Consider the following 20,779-nt stretch of genomic DNA (forward strand, 5'->3'; position numbering starts at 1 on the left):
CATAAAGACTCCAAGAACAACCGATCTAATTGTAGAGCAAATAATGAGTCGTTTGTGGAAAAAAACCTAGGCAAACTTGTTAGGCAATCGATTATCACCCAAAAAGGTAGCAGGCCTTGGGCTCTACTCCATGGAAATTCATCCAAAAATCCATAGAAATGCTCTGCACAAGATGTCAATCTATGCAGTATAGAGCTATGCAGGTGCAAAGGTTGATTCAGATTAACAAAAACTGCCTGTTGCTCTAAATAATCATGCAGTAAAGATTGCTTCAAACAAGCCCAGTGAACATGACTACTGTGTTTGCAGTCAGATTGGCACAAGTAATCCAGAGAACCTGTTGAATGCAATCAAAGGAGTGGAAACAATGAACAAAAAAGCTTGGATGCCACAGTTTGCATTGTACAACACAAGTGATGATTTCTCACCTTCTGAGCTGCTTCTTGATCATTTGCAACTTGTTTCACTAATTTCTCAGTTTTTTCTGCCTTTTCAGAAAGTACTGGCTGTAGCTTTCCCAGCTCTATCTGCAGCAATAGAAGCTTGTGAAACACAGTGCATATAGATAAAACCTTTCAAGACATTTACTTTACATTGAACTCTTATGGAAAAGGATATAATCCTACATACTAAAAATAAGCCCTCCTCTTTGGGGTTACCTTCATGGACTCGATCAGCACGTTTGTTTCCTTCAGCTTATTGAGACCATTCAGAAACCTATCCTGGGCTGTGAACAAGTCTTGGCATTTCTCAGCAAGCAATTGGATATACAGATTGACACAATCAAGATACGACTTTGGGGTTATGTAGTACTTTCTTCGCAGCTCTTGACAAAACTTGTCTGCCATTTGTGAGACTGATATGTGAATGTACACACACATTTTTGCCAGCTTTTCCTGTATCTGAGACATTTACACACTAGTGTTCAAACTTCAGTTCCTGTATTTAATTTCTGCATAATAGTCATAAAAGACAAAGGAATGCTTTTTGTCAAGGAGAAATAAAAGGGTATCTTCTGAGATTAAATCCGTTGTGGGTGCCCTTTAGAACATAAAGAAATGAGGCTTGCAGGTTTGAAGGTGCCATTAGGCACCTGACATGTATGGTTTATCCACCATGAACTAACCATGTCAAGATCTGCTACCTTGGCGGCATGTGCACCCTATAGGACTGATTAAGACAAGGTCCCTTCAATAACATGGAACACCTTATGTAAACACAAGGCCCATACATAGCTTTAGAATAGTGCCTTTTAACAATCAACTGCTAACTGAAAAGGTTTGAAGGGAGAATAACGTGTACTTAAGTATTTATATCAATGACTCAATGAAGGGGAAACTCCTCCCACTCTCATAGGTCCCAATGGAGATACCTGATTGAACAGCTTCCATAAAGAAATAAACTCCAGGAGTCACATATCAGAGACTTAAGAGTAGGATCAATAACCCAATGCCTCCTCAAGGGGCCTACAATCTTGAGTGATGACACATAATAGCCATGAATAGGGTACTCATCCTCTGAGAAAACTAATACCCATTCCGGCTCAATGAAGTAAATAAAGGTGATTGATTCTATTTTGACTCCTCAGAGTAGCGACCACCTGAAGAGGCACTCCAGTAAGGGGAAAAAACCCAATCCAGCAAAGGGCGAGAGCTGTGATGAAAAGTGCCAGTGATCTACTCACAAGAGCTGGCTATATAAATCTGCCTGTGACTTCCTCTAATGTGCTGGATTCAGACATCTCTTCGATCCTCTGGAAGGATTTTGCAGGCTTCTCGAAATCTAACTGATGAGGCATGACCCCTCTCCCACTCTGACTACTACATAAAGCCATATACTCCAAAAGGCCCACCCATGTCATCTTCCAGAAATATCCACCTTTTTTGAGTAGGTGGATATGTTTTTAACACTATGCTCTATGAAATTTTAAGAGTACTATGACACTTATATTTGAACTGCTTATACGGAACAAAATATACACACCTCTTTTGTGGGAAGTTCCACATTGGCCAGGAAATAATTGCTTACAGAGAGCAGGGCTTCTTCAGGCCATTCATTGAACCAGTCAATAGTGCAGCAATTGATCAATGACGGAAACTGCCGACATCTTGCTCTTAGTGAGTCACCAATTGGGCTCATGCATAGCACAACATGTAGGTTGTCTCTTGCTCTATTGATAAAAGAGTTGTAAAGAATATCCTTCGTTTCAGGAAGACCAAGTTTGTTTACATACTCACGCATCTCCCCTCCTACACGATCTTTCTCATCTGGTGTAAAAAGGCCCGGAACCTCACCTGAGTTAAGCAGATTGTTTATGTCCTCAACAAAACCCTCATTTATTATCTGAGTATCAGTAAGTAGAAATGTCACAGGAATCCCTTCAACACCTGTAAACTCCAATACAAATCAGATAATCAGTCTGACTGGTCAACAATCCAACAAAAAAAAAAAAATCTTTTAATAATTTCTCAACTTATCTGTTCCATTCAAACTAACAACTCTAATCAAATTATGGCAGAGATATCAATTTGATTGATCAACAATTTGAATTCTAGAGCACTCCCTGAACGCATTGTAAATTGTTTCATTGAATATAAAAAAGATATTGTATGCTTGATCGAAACGTCAAGTGTAAGTGAGTGAGTGAGTGTGTGTGTGTGTACGTGTGGTGTGTGGTGTAGTGTGTGTGTGTAAATGTCAGAATCAAGGATATGAACATAGGCATCACAACCGTCAATCCCTCCCCCACAGGCTGACTTTTGGTGCATGGGTGGAGACTTTACCATGATTGAGTTAGCAGAGGACAGACTCGGAGGAGGCACAGCTACAGCCTTAGGCTCAAGTACTCTGGTTGGGAGGAGTTGATCTTGGAACTCGGGGGACAGGAACCTTGGCACTTGCTGGAGTTTGCGCGCAGCCCTGGGAATTTGTGTTTCTCGCCGTCTAACAGAAGGAGCACCGGACCGACTTGATAGATTCTATGTGGATGAGTGGCGTTGCGGTCGCGGGGGAATGCTTGGTATCTTGGCCGGCACTACCTTCTCTGATCATGCTTGAGTCATTCTCTCCTTGGACGACCCCTGGCGGCAGGACATGCATTTGAGCACTAGGATTATGGACAGCCTCATACAGGACCCTGAGATCTGCAGTAGGATAGTGCAGATATGGGATGAACTGGATTTTATCTTAGGTTCTTCCGCACGCACTTTGGATGTAGGCCTCAGCGAGATTAGCAGTTTTTTGCAGGACGCAGCGCAGAGCAGACTGGCAGGATTCCGTGAGCACGATAGGAGCATTCGGAGGGGTCTTGCCTCTCTCTAGCGTCGTCAAGAGAGTTTCCCTGATAGCCCGTGGATTGAGAGTCAGCTTGCTGCCGCCCGTAGAGAGATCAGATCCATAGAGGAGAGGAGATTGGATTACAGATACCATGCTAGAGCTTCCTTCTGGACCCAGGTTGGAGATAGAGTCATTGAGGATTTCTTTGAGATTGCAGGCCCTCACATATGGAGAAATGGTATTTCACAGGTTGCGAGGCCACGATGGAGCTATCGTTTCTGACACACCCCTCCCTATGTGAGAGCCATTGCCACGGATTTTTCAGATCCCTCCTCACGAGTGCCCCATTATCCTCACAGGCGGTGCATGCGCAAGAGAGGGTCTAGCGGCACACAAGAGAGGTGGTTCCCCCCGCTCTCTGGACCTTCTTATTGACTCCCTTCATAGCAAAGGAGCTGGCAGAGGCCTTGATGGCTCTTCCTACTTTTGTTGCCGATGCCATGAGCAGTTTTCTCTCAGCTCAGGTTATGGGGCTCCAAGGATTGCGTCTCCCCATCTGTACTCAGGAGGAGCTACTGGACTGAGAGTTTGTAGATGACACAACAACAAACTTATCCCGAGAACTGGGGAATCTCTAGAGATTCGCAGAGGCGATAGAGATCTTTTGTTGCGGATTAGGAGCGTAGATCAACTGGCACAAGTCATGTGGTTTTTGGGTAGGCTCTACACCCGCCCTGACTTGGCGTCCGATTGAGGCTTTCTAGCAGATCTCGAGGCGCACTCCAATCCGCTATCTTCGATGCCAGGTAGGCATCAATATCTCCACAGACTAGCAACTCACTCCTCTTCTTCTTTTGAGCATTTGGAAGAAGCTTTTGTATTGAAGTTCAACAAGGCTTTCCTTAGCGGGCCAAGTGGTGGTGGCAAACTAGGTCGTTCTTGCCACCATGTGGTATATTACCTCTTGCTAGGCCTTCTCCTCCCGAGCCTACATTGGTTAGGTACAACAAGTGATCCGCAACTTTTTGTGGGCTGGCAGTGATGGGAGGCCTGCGCGGCCCAAGGTGGCCTAGAGAGTGATCATTCAACCACAACACAGAGGGGGCCTAGGCATCATCGACCCTACCATTTAGAGCCATGCCTTGTAGGCAAATCGCAAAGGACGTCTTCAGGAGCCCCTGATCTGGAACCCCCTGTTCCATTTACCTAGTGGCCACATGATGCTGGCGGCCCAACCTCATGTATCATGGGAAGTGTTGAGCATAGGACCTGCCAAATTCCTTGGAGACATGCACGAAAAAGAGCTAAAGCGAAAAAGTGCGTGCTGTAGACCTGCGAGCTCCCCGAACCTCCGTCTCTATCGTTTGTGTCACCCCCCTTCCTTCCTCCGCCCCCCCTCCTTCCTCCCCCGTTGTTCGCCCCTACTTCTGCTGCCCCTCTTCCTCCCGCTGCTGTTTCCAGTCTGCGCCCCATCCCCTCCTGCTCTCCTTGTTCGCCTCCCCTCCTTCCTCCGCCTCCTCCATTCTGCGCAGCCTTTGCTGCGCTGCCCTTCCCCAGCCCTTCTTCGCCTACCGCCTCCCCTCCTTCCTCTGCCTCCTCCATTCTGCATAGCCTTTGCTGCGCTGCCCTTCCCCCGCCCTTCTTCGCCTGGTTTTTTCTTCTTCTTCTTCTTTTTTATCCTTTTTTCTTTCTTTTTTATTTTATTTTATTTTATTTTATTTTATGATTTTTTTGCTCTTTTCCACCCTCCCTTCCTTTCCTCCACCTCCTTGCCTGCCTCTTCCCCTTGGTTCGGATTGCTCCTCATCCGGGTTCAAGTCGGCCTTTTTCTTCGATTAGCATCATGGCTAATCAATCTGTGCGGCTGGGCAAACCATTGTTTTTTCCGAAGCCGAGTTCGCGGTCCTCTACGCCGAAATAGAGAAAGACTCCAAATCGACGCTCATTGCCGGAATCTTTGGATCTCACCCGGCAGGCTTGGGATTGGGTCCTGGCAGCTCTGCCCTCCGACCTCACTCCGCACTTTCGAGATGTCAGATTGCTTGGAAGAGGTTTCTTCCAAGTGGATTTTGATTCTGAGGATGCAGCCTCAGAGGTTTTGAAGGGCATCCCTTTGCCATTGGGCCCGAGGAAGATATTCTTTCTTCCCTACTCCAGCTATTTTGACCCTGTTGAGGAAGACCGGAACCGTTTTCCGATTACTCTTAGATTCCCAGGTCTTCCTCGCGCATATTGGCCTATGTTAGAGGCCATCGGGTCTGCCTTTGGGCTGGTTCTTCAAGTGCCCCCCCTCCACGCCTTGCCGACATCTTCTGCCCAGGTGGTCATTGCCTCGGCAGATGCTATCCCAAGGGTCATGGTTCTTGCCCATGACATTGAGCTCTTTGAGGACTATGTTTTGCTTCCGGGCCCTTGTGGCCCTTTGAAGCAATGTATGGAGATTGTAGGTAAGCCTGATTAGTGTCGGGTTTGTCACCAACAGGGTCACTTTGCTCGAGATTGCCCTCGGGCTCGGGGTCGCAGGAGGCCTCGTAAGCGTCCTTCTCAGGTGCCACCTCCCTTGGTTCCTTCCCGTCCTTCAATCCGCCAAGTGTAGCGAGCTGTCTCTCACACTTGGCCCCCTGTGCGATTGATGGGAAGGCTTCCTCGGATCATGTATAGATAGATGATGTTTTTGGTCAGAGGGATGTGTCAGCTCATGCATCTTTACAGAGAGATGATATCTAAGATTAGGATGATTTTGTTGAGTCCTCTCTACTTGGAGGGGGCGATATGCAAGATGTTCAGCGTAGTGGGGATCATGTATTGCAGGATTTTCAGCATGATGTCATTGCCCTTGATGCCCCGCAGGGCGAACAGGTTTCTTGTACATATGCAGGTATTGTGTAGGGCCTCGGACAAGGGCATGTTAGCGGACTTTGCCCCGTGGATTTTCCCGTCCTCCAGCATTATGAGAGGCGTCCTCAGGCTACCCATCGTCTTCTTAGATCGGGAGTCAAACCCTCTTCTCTTCCATGAGAATCGTCTCATGGAACGTTCAAGGCCTTGGAGGGCTTCCCACCCGTGCTAGGAAGCGCCTTCTGAAGGACTAGCTTCACCCTGCTGTTATAGGAGGGTCTATGGATGTACTTTTGTTGCAAGAACACAAATTGGATAGATCTCAGTGTGGCAAAACTGGTAAGATGCTTTCTGGCCACACCTTCTGGTCCTCGGTAGTTGGGACTAGAGGGGGTGTTTGCATTTCAATGGCAGCATCTGTTATGCCTCATGTTGTTGGGCACGGTGTTATCATCCCTGCTAGAGCGCAGTGGATCTTCATCATGCATGAGGGTCAGAAATTGGGGAATCTTGAATATCTTTGCACCTAACGTGAGAGGTGAAAGGGTGGCCTTTTGGGACACCATTACAAATGTCATTCCGCAGGTTGATCATTTGATAGTGGGAGGAGATTTTAATCTGGTTGAGCAACCTTTTGACAAGAAGGGTGGACGCGAAGGGGGTTTACACTCTTTGGAGCGAACCTTATGGGAGAGGTTCACGCTTTCCTTTTTTGGCAAGGATTGTTGGACTGAGGATGACCTCCAGAGAAGGCCAAATTCCTTATCTTTCTCTTGGCATAACCGCAGGAGCAGAGATGAGAGCATCTTTGCACGTCTAGACAGGTTTTATGTGGATGATTTGTCCTTGGATAGAGGAGGCACCATTGCTATTATGCCTGGCACCACCAAATCTGATCATTGCCCCGTCGTTTTGTGTCTCAGGGAGCCTGGGGCTCGCTCGGCCTCTCCCCGTGTTCGTATCCCCGACTCTCTTTATCTAGATGCTGACATCTCCCTTGAGATCAGAGAGATATGGAGATCTTGTGACGGTCCTGATCCTCGTCATAATATTGTGCTAGCTCTTGAGAGGACCAGCCATCATTATCATAGCACTGCCTTGTCCAAGGAGGAGGAGGCTTTGGACAAGGAGAGAGCTATTAGGCGTAGGATTGCTGCTCTTCAGAGGGAACATGAAAAGCACCCACATGCGTCTTGGATTACAGACCTCTTGACCACAGTTAGAGCAGAGCTGCAGTTGGCCATGGACAGGAGGGCTGAGTTTGCGTTTCATGCGAACGAGGCTTTTTGGAACTAGATGGGTGGCAGATGCAACAAAGAGTTTTTTTCAGCACACATGCCTTTCCATAGCAGGGATTCTATGAGGTACTTGTAGAATTCACAGGGTGAGGTTTAGATTGAGCCTGATAAGGTGAGGGGTATTGCTTCAGATTTTTATCGGTCTTTGTTGACTGCAGAGGTGCCCTCTCCTCAGAGAGATGTGGCATAGCAGAAAGTTTGGGAGTGCATGCCGAGGCTCATTACAGATGCTATGTGTTCTTCCCTGGATGCCCCTTTCTCGAAGGATGAATTCCTTCACGCACTGCATGCTCTTTCCAGTGGTTCATGCCCAAGGGACGATGGTCTTTCTCCTGCCTTCTTTATTCTTTTTTCATATTGGAGATGCTATCACTGTTGCCCTTCAGGAAATGTGGTTGTCGGGTATGATGCCGCCATACCTCACGGAGGGGCTGATTCACCATATCCCCAAGAGTGGGGACAAGATTGACATAAGCAATGGAGGCCCATCACCCTCCTTGGATCTTCAAATAAAATCTTAGCTAAAGCCTTGAGTATAAGGTTGCAGCCGATTCTCCAAAGGACTATCCATGATACACAGGATGGGTTCCTCCAAGGAAGGAGTATATTTGATAACGTTCTTTTCTTTTGGGAAGCTGTCGAGTGGGCAAAGTCTAGTCAGTAGCCTCTTGCCATTCTTTTGCTTGATTTTGAAAAAGCTTATGACAGAGTAGATTGGGATTTTTTGGAGGGCACTATGGCACACATGGGGTTGTCCCAAAATTGGAACAGAGGGGTATTCTGCCTATACAGGGAGGCTCATAGCACTGTTTTAGCTTGTGGGGGGTGCGGTGAGCGTTTTCAGATTTCCCGTTCAGTGAGGCAGGGCTGTCCCCTCGCCCCTTTACTGTACCTCACTGTAGCTGAGGCTATGAGCAGGTTTCTTCGGGCTGCCCCTGGTGTTGTGGGTCTCAAGCTGCCTTTATGCACAGAGGAAGAGTTTTTGGACTCTGAGTTAGCAGATGATATGGCGTTGTTCCTTGAGGCTTCATATGCTTGTTTATGTGCTTTCCGGACAGCCTTGGAGGCCTTTTGTTTGGCAACAGGAGCTACTATCAAATTGCATAAGTCAGTTGTTTTTTGGATCAGTAATTCTCCTCTTGCAGATTGGGGTACAGATGTTGGTTTTACTTGGATTGAGAGAGGATGCTCTGCCACATACCTTGGTTGTCAGGTGGGCATTGACATCTCCCCTACACAACAGTTTGCTCTAGTGCTCTTAAGCACTAAAAGCAAACTTCATCACTGGGGTAGGAGGAAGCTCGACTTGGTCTCTAGAGCTTTGGTGGTTAACCAAGTTTTTCTAGCCACGGCTTGGTTTATCGCTTCGTGTTGGATTTTTCATAAGGGCTGCATTGGCCAGCTTCGTCGCCTTATTCGGAACTTTCTTTGGTCAGGGCTTGATGGAAATGCAGACACCAAGGTCAGAGTTGCTTGGGAAACCATTATCACGTCTAAGCAGGAAGGGGGATTGAATATCATTGACCCTGAGGTGCAATGTAAGGCTTTGCTGTGTAAGCTTGTTGTTAGGGGCTTTCTTCCAGGCACTGAGCCGTGGAAGGACTTTCTTATGTAGCAGATCACGAAGTGTGTCCCTGTTCGCAGAGGTGATTGGACTCTCAGCTCACGCTTTATTTTTTCAGATGCAGTTCACCGCTCCCTTTCATCCCCAAGTTAACCGGCAGCCCATTTTGTGGAATGATTTGATCTTAGATGTGCATGGTAGGCCTCTTTGGGGCAGCTATGCATATTCTTTGGGCTGGCTGGGAGACTTGATGCCCCACAGTGCTGGCTTGGAAGAGGCTTCAGAGCGTCACCGAGGTGCAGAGATTGGATTTCACGCAGCATTTGAGAGGCTCTAGCCGGAGGATTGCACAGATTGATGCAACCATTCCCAACCACTAGATTACTGGATCTTTCTTGGAAGGCGGTCATCATTCTTGGTTTGGGGTTTTTTCTGGGACAGGTGTTCCTCTTCAGGTTATGGGTCTCCCCTTGCCTAGGGAGGATGGATACAATCCCCCTTTGTGCTATGAGAGTTCTTGCCTTGTCTTGAGAGAGAGTGTGAGAGAGTACATGTTTGTATGTATATATGCATGCATGTGTATGTATATATACACATATGCATGTTTGTATGTATCATGTTTATATGTATATATGCATCATGTATATGTATGCATGCATGTGATGTATATATCTATGTGTGCATTCATGTTTGTGTAGATAGAGTGGGAGGGATATCTAAAAATCGCCCGTCGCTAGAAACTAGTCACCTGAAAGACACTTTTTGTAATTATGTGTGCATTCATGTATGTGTAGATAGAGTAGGAGGGATATCTAAAAATCGCCCACTAGAAACTAGTCGCCTCAAAGACACTTTCTGTAACTTTATTATTGGTTAAAAATGATGTTATGCAACCTATGCTTATTAGCCTAAGCCTTACAAAATCTATTACATTTTTATTATGTTTTCATTGATGAATTGATGAAGAGATCACGGCATACATTAGCACACAACCAAGCTATGCAAGTCACCCAAGTAGCAATGGTGGACGTCTTTGGCAAGCTGTACTGGAGAATCACCTACAAGCAATAGAAGCAACACAATATAATAAAAACAAGAGAGCATAAGAAGAAATCTTGGAAGAAGAAGAGTAAGGAGCTATTCTTCGTTTTCTTCATCTTTAACTTTATCTTCTTCTTCCACAAAATCAACAGTGCGCAGCTGACTTGAATCCGATTAGAAACAACTGCTGAAGGAAAAGCAAAGGGCTGAGGAGGCGGCAGAGGAGTGGGTAGGAGGTGGGGGCGAGGGGCAGTAGAGGTAGAGGCGGCAACAGAGGCGGAGGCCAAGGGAAAAGGAAGGGACAGAGGAGGAGCGAAGGTAGCAGAAGCACGATGGGGGGCAGAGAGGCGGAGGCGGGGGCAATAGAATTGAGGCTGGGGGAAGCAGTGGAAAAAGTGGTCTGGCAGACATTTATTAGAGACACTGTAACAATGGATATGTAGAATGTGAATTGTCATGACCCCGGTATCATTGCGGCTCCCTGCATATCGTGTGTGGCATATGAATAAGTCCTTAGGCTGGTTGAAAGGTAATTTGGGAGAGATGGCAAAGCAAATTGCCTTTAAAATAGAAGGTTTTTCTATGGAGATGCCTCACAGAACACTCCCAGTAGTAGGAGAGTATTAGGCAAAGCAAAAAATTGCAGCTCCAAATTGTTTGCAATGCCATCATCAAATGGAGAGTACTTTTCATTTGCTATGGGCTTGCATTGACACAATCTTCAAATATGAGGATAAGATTCCCTGGGGTGACATTTGGGAAAATGTTTTGGATGTTTGGAAGATATCCTTCTAGATTGCAGGAATACGCTCTTTTCTTTGGATGGCAAGATATTGGGCTATATGGACAATATGGTTGGATCGTAATTATGAGGTGTTTGCACAACGTCGGATCGACAAGTATATTTACTTCCGTTGATCATTATGTCAGTCATTGCATGATAGTTTTGAGATGCAACAAATTGATCAACAAAACTATGAAGTGTTTTTCCACTATTTTTAGATGTACTTCAATGAGAGCCTCTAGTTTTGAGGGTTCTCCAATATAAGATAAAATAGTGGTTTCACAAAAAAAATAAGCGTGTGTTTATGTGTGTGTGTACGCATGTGTAATGCGAATGTGCCCACACATTCTCAAATTATAGCATCAAAGATTTACACATTGATCATCCCTTGCCCATGGTTTTTAGAGCATACAAATGGGATTTGGCAATTGAACAAAACATAAAAATGGTGGAAGCAAAATTTGCAAACGATATGGAGTAAAACTCCCCCTCAAACAAAGACTATTCCTATGGAGATGTATTGCAAGAGTACTTGGCAAATTTTTTTTTTTTGCTACTACTAAATACGTACAGTGCTCGTGCTTGAATGCGACTATTCCACACTTGTTATGGAATTGCACAGATACCAAGGAGTTCTTACATTGCCTATTAGTGTGTTTAACTACTAGATTTTTGGGCGTATGTTTTTCTAGAAACTTCTCGATCTTTGGCAGATTGGCAAGGAACTTGACAGACAAAGCTCCTTTCTTTGCATGGACAAGACTTTGGGCACTTTGGACAATCTAGATTGGTCGCAATCGAGTGGTTTTCGAGTCACCTCAGATTGACTAGTATTACTACTTTAGACAATCATTGCGCCAATCTTTATATGATTGTGTTCAGCTCTACAACAGCTAGACCAGTTGCATCTAGACTTGTTTTTCAATTGCTTTTAGTTGTACATTGTATAAGAAGTGCCCTCGTCTTGGGGGCTCTTCTCTTTATATAGTAAAGAAATAGAAAGTGTGGTTTTACCCCCCCCAAAAAAAAGCGAATGTGCCCACACAACTTCCTGCTGTACAAAAAAGTGAAAATAAAAAACAAAAAATCAAGGATTTTTTAAAATGTTAAGAAGGCAAGAACACAACCCTTACCTGCAATTTTGTATAATTTCTTAAGGTCCTCTCTGAAATCCATCATGTTATAACCCTTCTTCAACTCAATTTGAAAACATTTATACTCCCCAATAAAGCATGCAAAACGTGTGAGACTCTGTTTCCCAGATCCACCAACTCCTATAAGCATTGCGTTTCCTCTGGGCTGCCGTATTATTCGAGATATGCGGGATATGTGCTCAATTGCATCTTTGAAGAAAACAAGTCTCATTATGCTAGTAGTATTCATATTATAATCCTCAAGATAGTCATTAAAAAGCTGTGGTATTCTTGCTTCGTCAACCACCTTCAGCAAAACATACACAAATATTATCAATGTTGGAGCATGAAATTTATTTTTGAGCAAACAAGAATTATATTTATATTTATTTTTGTTTATTTTGCAAAAAGTAGACTTCTATTAAGTATGAATAGACCAAACAAAATCATGGTTAGAAGCTGGAACAAAAAATCCCCATCCTTGAATCTTGGCCGTTGGGTGATCTCAACCAATCTTGGGCACAAAGGTGCCAAGGGAGTCCTATGGGGGTCAATGAGAAAAAGATCCTTGATCCCACTCCCTCATGAATACAGTGTGCTTTGCTTGCGCAGATCTGGATGATCCCTGTATATGAGCCCATGTGGCCATAAGAGTGTGAATAATATCTGCCCATATAGTACAAATGCACAGAGTGTGTATCTGGATGTCCTCTATAGCCTCTGTGCATTTGGCCCTCCAAACGTGCCAAGCTATGATACTGGCAATGATCTTCCAAGTAGTATCAATCCTCTACAGAGGTGGTCTATACTATGTATGAGGATCATCCAGTAGCATGCGACATTGGACCACACCTCTGCATATCATTATGGTGGTATCCAGATCCTTGCCCTTAATAAATATATGTGGCCAGACTGAGCAAGCCAAGCAATAGCAGCCAAGTAACATAAATGATATCTCTCCTCAATCTGCTCACATAAGCTAAGCTATATAGCCCCAAATCCTTTGAGAAGCTTTACACCCCCATATGCAATGTTGTATTGTCTTAGAAGCTACCGGGCATATAGGGCATATATGCAATGTTGTATTGTCTTAAGAAGCTACCGGGCATATAGGGCAGGAGGGGTCTGCACCATAGTCACAGGAATTGGCCGTTGCAGTCCCTAGAAACGCATTTCTCCGTTTCAGGACCGTGCATCAAAAATAGCCCTCCACTCATTAATGGAGAGGCCAACATGTAAGAATAACCAAAAGAAGTGGGACATCTGGCTCATCCTAAATGAGTGCCAAAGTTGATGCCAAATTCTCTTTTGAATTGTAGGGGTAATGTCATGACTCTCCCAATGTGGCTTGAGTGTCGGAGTCCTCTGAATTCGTCCAAGTAAAAGGAGCCTGATTGTGGATAGTGCAGCTGAAAAAAGGCTGACTCTTCATTGGATTTTCTGCATCAATTGACTCTCACTCACAAGGATCCCAATGAAGTTATCTAATAGGAAATCCACCATACAACCATAAGCACCAGGACCCAGGGGTCACAATGTGAGGAAGAGAGTCAACATGTGAGTGCTTCCCTGGCGACTAAGTACTCTTACTCAATGAAAGGCAGTGCTTGGGATAATCTCTTGTGTGTCACATCTCATCAATCTCCATCCTCGCTAGATAGAATGAAAAACATGATCTCCCTCCACATCCTAATCCAGCAAGGCTAACAACTATAATGGCACTCTTGTCGTTGAGAAAACACCCAACCATCTAGGATGATGCTGATCATGAAATGTGCCAATAATCCACTCATGAGGTGTAGCTGCATCAACCTGATCGAGGTGCTGGCTGGATGCAATTCTCCGATCCATAGGAAGACTTTTAAAAGTCTTCTAAGTGATAACCCAATGCACCCAAAGGATACCCAACCTAGACACTACATATATCTAGATGCACCCAAAGGTAGCCCAACCTCATCTCTAATGTAGTCATTCCAGCTAATGGGCTATCTATCTGCCTCATCCTATGATCTAGGAAGCCTCTATCTCAAAAAAGGTCTCATGCTGCTCCAAACTATAATAATGCCTGCTATAAGTGGAGAGGAAGGTGCCCTATACTCTCCGAGGTGAACTGGGTATCCAATCTTCACCACAGCAAGGCATACATCCGGAGATGTGAAACATAAAGAAAGTCTTTCAAGGCTCAATGCTTGGAAGGAACTAACTTGCAAAGCAATGCTCTGCAATGTAAATCCAGAACTACTATATTCAGCCCCCCATCCTGTCTGGGGTGTATAATAGTCTCCCAAGCAACTCTAGCCTTAGAGTCAAGTGTAGCCCGAGGGTCAAGTGTACCATCCAACCTCACAAGAGAAAGTTGCAGACAAATCTCCATAGCTGGCAAATGCATCCATGAGAGAAGCACCAACATGAGACAATGAACCAAGTTGAGGCAAGTAGTACTCAACATGAGACAATGAACCAAGTTGAGGCAAGTAGTACTTGGTTAACCACAAGGGATCTGGAGGCTAGAAACATTCTCCGAGAACTCCAATGAAGAAGTTTCTTTCTTATGCTTATAAGCACTTGTGTAAACTGCTGTGCAAGCGATATATCAACCCCAACTTGACACCCCAAATATCTGGTAGTACATTCTCTATCAATCCAAGTAAACCCGAGCTCTACACCCCGATTGACTCTTTGCAAGTCACTAGTCCAAAAACTAATAGAGTTATGCCAATTAATAAGAGCCCCTGTAGGCGAGGCAAAACTCCTCCAATGCAATCCAAAAGGAACATAAACATATGTGTGAGGCCTCGAGGAACATAACAGTATTATCAACAAGCTTAGAGTCCAAAAGCTTGTTCTCACCACGCAAAGGTAGAGATTCAAACCAGAAACTCTAGCAATGGAGTGAAGAAAATGGGTCATAGTGCCGGCAACAATGACATGTAACAGGGGGGCCAAGGGGCATCCCTGCCGTATAGAATGAGGGATCTGGAAGTGATCACCTCTACACCATATGCAAGCACACTATTGTGAACATCCCGATACAAGCATGAAACATGTTTGATCCCTAGTCCTCAGAAAATCCCATGCATCTAAGAGTTCTTTCAAAGAAATCCCAGTCAATTCTATCATATGCTTTCTAAAGGTCCAGCAATAAGATGGCTAGGGACTGGTTGCTTTCGTTAGACCATTCAACTGCCTCCCAAAAAGAGAAGATATTATCAAAGATGCTTATTCCTTCAAGGAACCCATCCTGCAATACTAGCTGCAACCTCATGCTTACTGCCTTGGCAAGTATTTTGTATTAGGCAGTCCCAAGCGATGTGATAGATCTCCATTGACCAATATTCGTCTTATCACCACCTTTTGGGATAAGTTGAATAAGACCCTCAGTGAGAGAAGAAGGCATACTCCCTGTGTTCCAAATCTTCTAAAGGGCCATAGTGATAGGTTCCCCAAAGTCATCCCAAAATGTCATGAAAAAAGTGGATGAAAGGCCATCATCCCCTGGACACTCACCTTGAGGTAATGCATGGAGTGCTTTTTTGAACAACTCAGTGGAGAAGGGGACATCAAATGAAGTACACATGTCCTCCTTGACAATCTGATGTAGAGTAGCCCAAACCTTCCATCGTACTCTATGCCTCTTAGTAGTAAGAATCCGTCAATAAAAGTAAGAGGCAATCCGCCTTCAACTAATGACCCCTCCCACCACAAAACACAATAACTTAAAAGATGCTATATTCCAGCGAGTGAAGTGCGCCCAAGTCGAGGATAATAACAAAAAGGACCATCGTATAAGCCATCAAAAAAGCCACAGCAACACCATAAGCACATTATGTTGGCACATGGCACCGTCTGCCGCCGCTAACTGCTCGAAACAACTCCAAAGAGTAGCATCACATTCCAAACAAGCACGCGCTAGCACGAAATTGTATTCAGGTTAAAAACAACAGCAATTTTTTTTCCTTTTTTTTTCTTTTTTGCAAAAAGGAGACTTTTATTAAGTATGGAAAAATTTTACAAAATGGAGATTTCACACCAAGCAAGGTGGAGATCTCAACCAATTAGGAGCCCTGTGCTGCCAATAGGGTCCCGAATGAGAGGATGTGAAGAAGATACCAATGTCCCACTCTCATAAACTGGCCGTGCTTCCTCTCCGCAACCCTCGAAGATCCCTGGATTCTGGCCTAGGTAGCCATAATGGTGTGAATAATATCAGTCCAAATCCTGCAAAGACACTGCGAAACAAGAACGGGAGTACCCTCAATGGCCTCAGTGCATCTAGCCTTCTAGATATTCCAGGCTGAGATGCTAGCAATAATCTTCCAAGAGCTGTCTAACCTTTGTGCCGGAGGGACAAAGTGTGAAAGTGGCAAATCCTGAAGACAACATTGCCGAGTAACTCCTTGCCTAACCATAATGGCCAAGCTCCTCTCAGTCCCCTCGAATCTCAGCTGAGGCCCAGACTGTGTCAACCAAATAATAGAACCAAAAGAAATGATAGCATCCCTCTTAATTCTACCAAAGAGATGTGCAATAGCAGACCAAACCCTTTGTGCTTCCCTGCATTTCCATAAACAAGGGTAAACTGACTCTGAAACTCCTGCACAACTTGAGTGGCCGAGCCATGCATGTGACTTGGGGGGCAGTTGCTTGGCTGTCCCAGTTCGGTCCGCAGCTTTTTTATGAGGGCAGTGGTACAGATTCTGCTATTTTCATTCGTAGAGGTATTGCCCAGCATGGTTTATTGCAGGATGTCCCTCACTCTAATTACACACCCCCTAGACAGAGGATTTTTGACAGATTGTTGCTAGTATTACTGTCATGGCCCTGTGAAAACGGAACAGCACAAGTGTGGGCATGGTGGTTGCTGAGTCAAAATATTGAATGATTCACATGGGGGGTACCCGGACAGAGTTAATGATGTGTGGACATCCCTAGGTGTGAAGGGGGGAACTAGAACATTAGAATTTTAATGTTTTATTGAAAGTTGCCCCTAGGCCTTAGTGGCCCCTAGGGAACTTTAATAGCAATTAAAGTTGGGGCCCTAGGATTATAATGGGGAGGGGGGAGCTCCACTTTTGGAGTGTATGCCTCTCTCTCCACTCTCTCTCTCTTCTTTTTGGGAAACGTGGAGCAAACGAGTTGTGGGGAAGCATGGAAAAGCAAGGAGAAGAGGTCGACTGCTGAAGGGTGTGCTGTTGCTGTTTTTCTCTGTGCAAACCAGCCGTACAATTCTGTACGGACAGGTTGCAGCAGGCAGGTTGCAGCAGGTATAGGTTGCGCTGACTGATTTCTGTATCTAGAGAGTGGGCAGCGGCTATTATTACAGACAGCTGCAGTTGCTGGTACAGGCTGTGCAGACAAGTACAACTACAGGTACAGTACTGGACCACTGCAGGTACAGTGTACGGACAGTTCAGGTACAGCTGCGTTGGACAGTACAGCTGTTGGCGGCGCTGGACAGATCTGGTACAGGCTGACTGCGCAGGTACAGTCGGGTACAGATACTGGCTGCAGGCGGCGTATGCAAGGACAGCTTCTGGCACGTGTTCTGAGGCAATACGGACTTGTTATGTGTAACTTCTATGGTCTGAACAGTCAGGTTCAGAATTGAAGTGGATGCAAAGAGGAAGGTACAGACAAGTACACTCACACGTGTGAAGCAGGGTTGTTGAAACAAGTGCCTGCAAGTACAGATTGGTACCGTTACTTCCTCCGGTGTAAATCCACGAGCTGATTTTGGTAAGCTCCGCATTTGTTCATCTATCTCTCTCTCTATTGCTTTATGTCTGTTGCAGATTTGAGCTATCTGGCCCCTTGTGAGAGGAGGGGTATGGTAGATTGAAAAGGGTGGAGACAGAGGTTGAACAGTACATGTATGTATGAGCTGAGATGTTGAATCATGTGCTTGAGATATGCCAGATGTATGCTCATGGCTGCCTTGCTTAGTGGTCTTGGCTGATCAGAGGGAGGCACAGTGTGTTGTTTTGAGACACAAATCTGTGTGCGTGAATCCTCTGTGCTAAGAGATATTGTGGGCTGTCAGATTGGACATATAGGTGTAATCTCTTGGCTGATTTTGTTGTACTCAGCCTTTCATACTTTTGAAATTGAATAAAGAAATACCGCAAGGGGTGCCAAGCTTTGGGGCCAACAGGTGTTGCTTTGTTTTCAGATTTGGGCATTCTAGCTCCAATCTGTTTTGTTTTCACATCTAGACTACAAGTGGACGGGTGACTGCTAGTCTACCGCACTGGTTTCTATCAGAGGCCAGCTTCAAGGTTCCGTTGCCGGGACAAATCATCAACTTTCTGAAGGGGGTGAGCTCATGGTTGCCTCGAAGAAAGCCATCGCTGAAAATTTTTTTTTTTCAGCAAACATGTCTGATACAGAGGATGAGTACTTCTATCATGAAGAGGAAGAGCAAGAGACTTCTCCTGAGAGAGATGTATCTGAGGATATTCATGCAGGAGAACAGGCTGTAGATGTTGAGCCTTATGAGGATATAACACAGCCAGAAGATGTGCTTGGTAAAGAGGATGATGATGCTCGGTTCAAAGATCGTTTGGCTAGTGTTATGGATGTATTTATGCAGCTCACTCAGAGTGAGAGATTTGCTGAATTTATGAGATCCCGCACAGAGCCCGAGAAAAAGAAGAAGAAGGTTCGTTCTAAGAACCTTCCATAGGGTCATAGTGGTGCCATCCCACAGGAACCATCTCTTGGCCAGTTTCCGAACATGCAGCATGCTTATGGTGCAAACTCACAGAGTTCCTTCTTTGGACAGCCATCAATTCCTCAGCAGAATATGCATCCAGGTTATTTTGGTGGTGGCTCGGTGTTCCAATCTATGACTGGGGGTTATCCTCAGGGAGGCATGGGTATGCATGGGCCTTTTGGAGCTAATTTTCAGCCTGGTATGGAGGGGAATATGCATGGTGGTATGCAGTCCGGTATGCAAGGAAATATGTTTGGAGGCATGCAACCTGGAATGCAAGGCAATATGTTTGGTGGTATGCAGCCAGGTATGCATAATGGAATGTTTGGAAACATGGCTGGAATGTATGGTATGCCTGGTGTGGGAATGGGTAATGTTGACCCAATGATGGGCATGAATGTTGGGGGCAGCAATCTTGCGAAACCACTTCCATATGATAATCTAACGCCTATGGGAAAGGCGAAGGATTACAAGGAAGGGGGAGCTGCAGTGAAGTTTGATACATTCAGTGGGGCCAAAGATAAATTGAAAGCACTCACCTTTTTACAGCAGTTTGATGCTGCTTTTTCTGGTGGGAATTACACAGAGTCCTCTAAGGTGAGGAAAGCTGCCACTTTTCTCAAAGGCAATGCTTTGCAGTGGTGGTCTACTCTTCTTTTGCAGGGCATAGCACCCACCACTTGGGTACAATTTAAACAGGTTTTCTCTTCCGTATGGCTTACATCTACATTTGAGGTGGATGTTATGACCGCATGGCACAAATTGGATGCTTCAAAATGTGGAAATTTGGAAGATTAAAACAAGAAGTTTTGGGAAGCTTTACTCCCAGTGACTTCTTATCGTGCAGTGCCATTGTCTGAGCAGGTAGAGAAGTATTGTTGTGGGCTGCCCAAGGAGGTGCGAGATTATTGTATCAAGACAAGAGTAACGAACATGTCACAGATGATTGAAAATGCTATGACAGCTAATGCGTTACTCACTGGAGGATCATCTGGGTTTAAAGGAAGTAAGAACATGAGCAAGAAAGCTGAAAAATCTGGGCATGCTTCTCGTGATGCTAAAGGGTCTTCAGAGACAAAGTATAAGAAGTTACCAATGCCCAAGAGGACTTCTGAGGAAAGACAGGCTTTGAGAGATGCTCGGAAATGTTTTTACTGTACTGAAGAGGGACATATGTCATTTAATTGTCCCAAAAGAAAGTCCCAAAAGGACTCTGACAATAAAGGAGAGCCCAAGTTAAAGAAACCAAAACCTTCTGCGGGGTTAGTTCCTGATCTTGTGGGGGAACAGCCAGGTGGTGAAGAGACAGAGTTGTGCAGGGCATGGGGCAAAGTGAGAGATCAGAATGCTTTGATATTCTTTGACACAAGTGCTAGAGCCAACTTCATTTCACCAAATTTGGCTGGCCGATTGGGAATTCGTGCAGAGGAGATGGGGCCGTTACATGAGGCTAATATGGCTTGTCCAGGGTATGCAGAACCCGTTATTCCTATCATTGGGAAGCTTCAGCTTCATTTGCAGGGTTATGTGGACAGCGAAGAGTTCTGTATCATGCCACTTGATGGCTGTGATGTTTTGTTGGGAATGCCATGGTGCCACAGAGTACATGCGGTGGTGGATACTTACAATAGGAAGATCACTCTGACTCATAGAGGGAAAGAACATGTATTGGATGTAAAACTCAAAGGGGAATCTGTTCCTATTGTATCCGCTTCGGCGATTTCATCAGTAATGAAAAAGCATCTTTCCACGTACTTGATTTATGTAAAGGATGCACAAGATGATGAGTCTAAGTCTAATTTGTCTATGTTAGATAAGGACAGGACTGATTTCTTATGTGGGTTTCAAGACTGTTTTTCCGAGTCATTGCTAGGAGAACTTCCTCCTGAGAGGCCAGATGATCATGCTATTGATCTGATTCCTGGTAGTACTCCACCGAATAGACCGCCGTACCGTGTTAGTGCAGCCCAACAGGAAGAGATTATGAGTCAGGTGCAGGAGCTTTTGAATAAAGGGTTGATACAGCCTAGCTCATCACCCTTTTGCTCACCTGTACTCTTGGTGCAGAAGAAGGATGGTTCTTGGCGCATGTGTATTGACTACACGGCGCTGAACAAGAATACCATCAAGAAT

General features: G+C 45.1%; 1 protein-coding gene across 1 annotated transcript in view; it reads right to left on the reverse strand.

Annotated features, from left to right (window-relative positions):
- Positions 1-20,779, reverse strand: part of LOC147628461 (uncharacterized) — a 128,893-nt gene that overhangs the window by 56,975 nt on the left and 51,139 nt on the right. Inside the window, exons 8-11 of the mRNA XM_086813611.1 lie at positions 11,935-12,241; positions 1,984-2,387; positions 660-902; positions 429-527 (exon numbers count right to left, since the gene is read on the reverse strand). Coding sequence (XP_086669737.1) covers positions 429-527; positions 660-902; positions 1,984-2,387; positions 11,935-12,241 — 1,053 coding nt within the window. The remainder of the gene's footprint in view (positions 1-428; positions 528-659; positions 903-1,983; positions 2,388-11,934; positions 12,242-20,779) is intronic.

The sequence above is a fragment of the Cibotium barometz genome, chromosome 19 (assembly GCF_041138505.1).
Source record: "Cibotium barometz isolate CiBa-2024 chromosome 19, ASM4113850v1, whole genome shotgun sequence".
In the NCBI taxonomy this organism is placed as follows: Eukaryota; Viridiplantae; Streptophyta; class Polypodiopsida; order Cyatheales; family Cibotiaceae; genus Cibotium; species Cibotium barometz.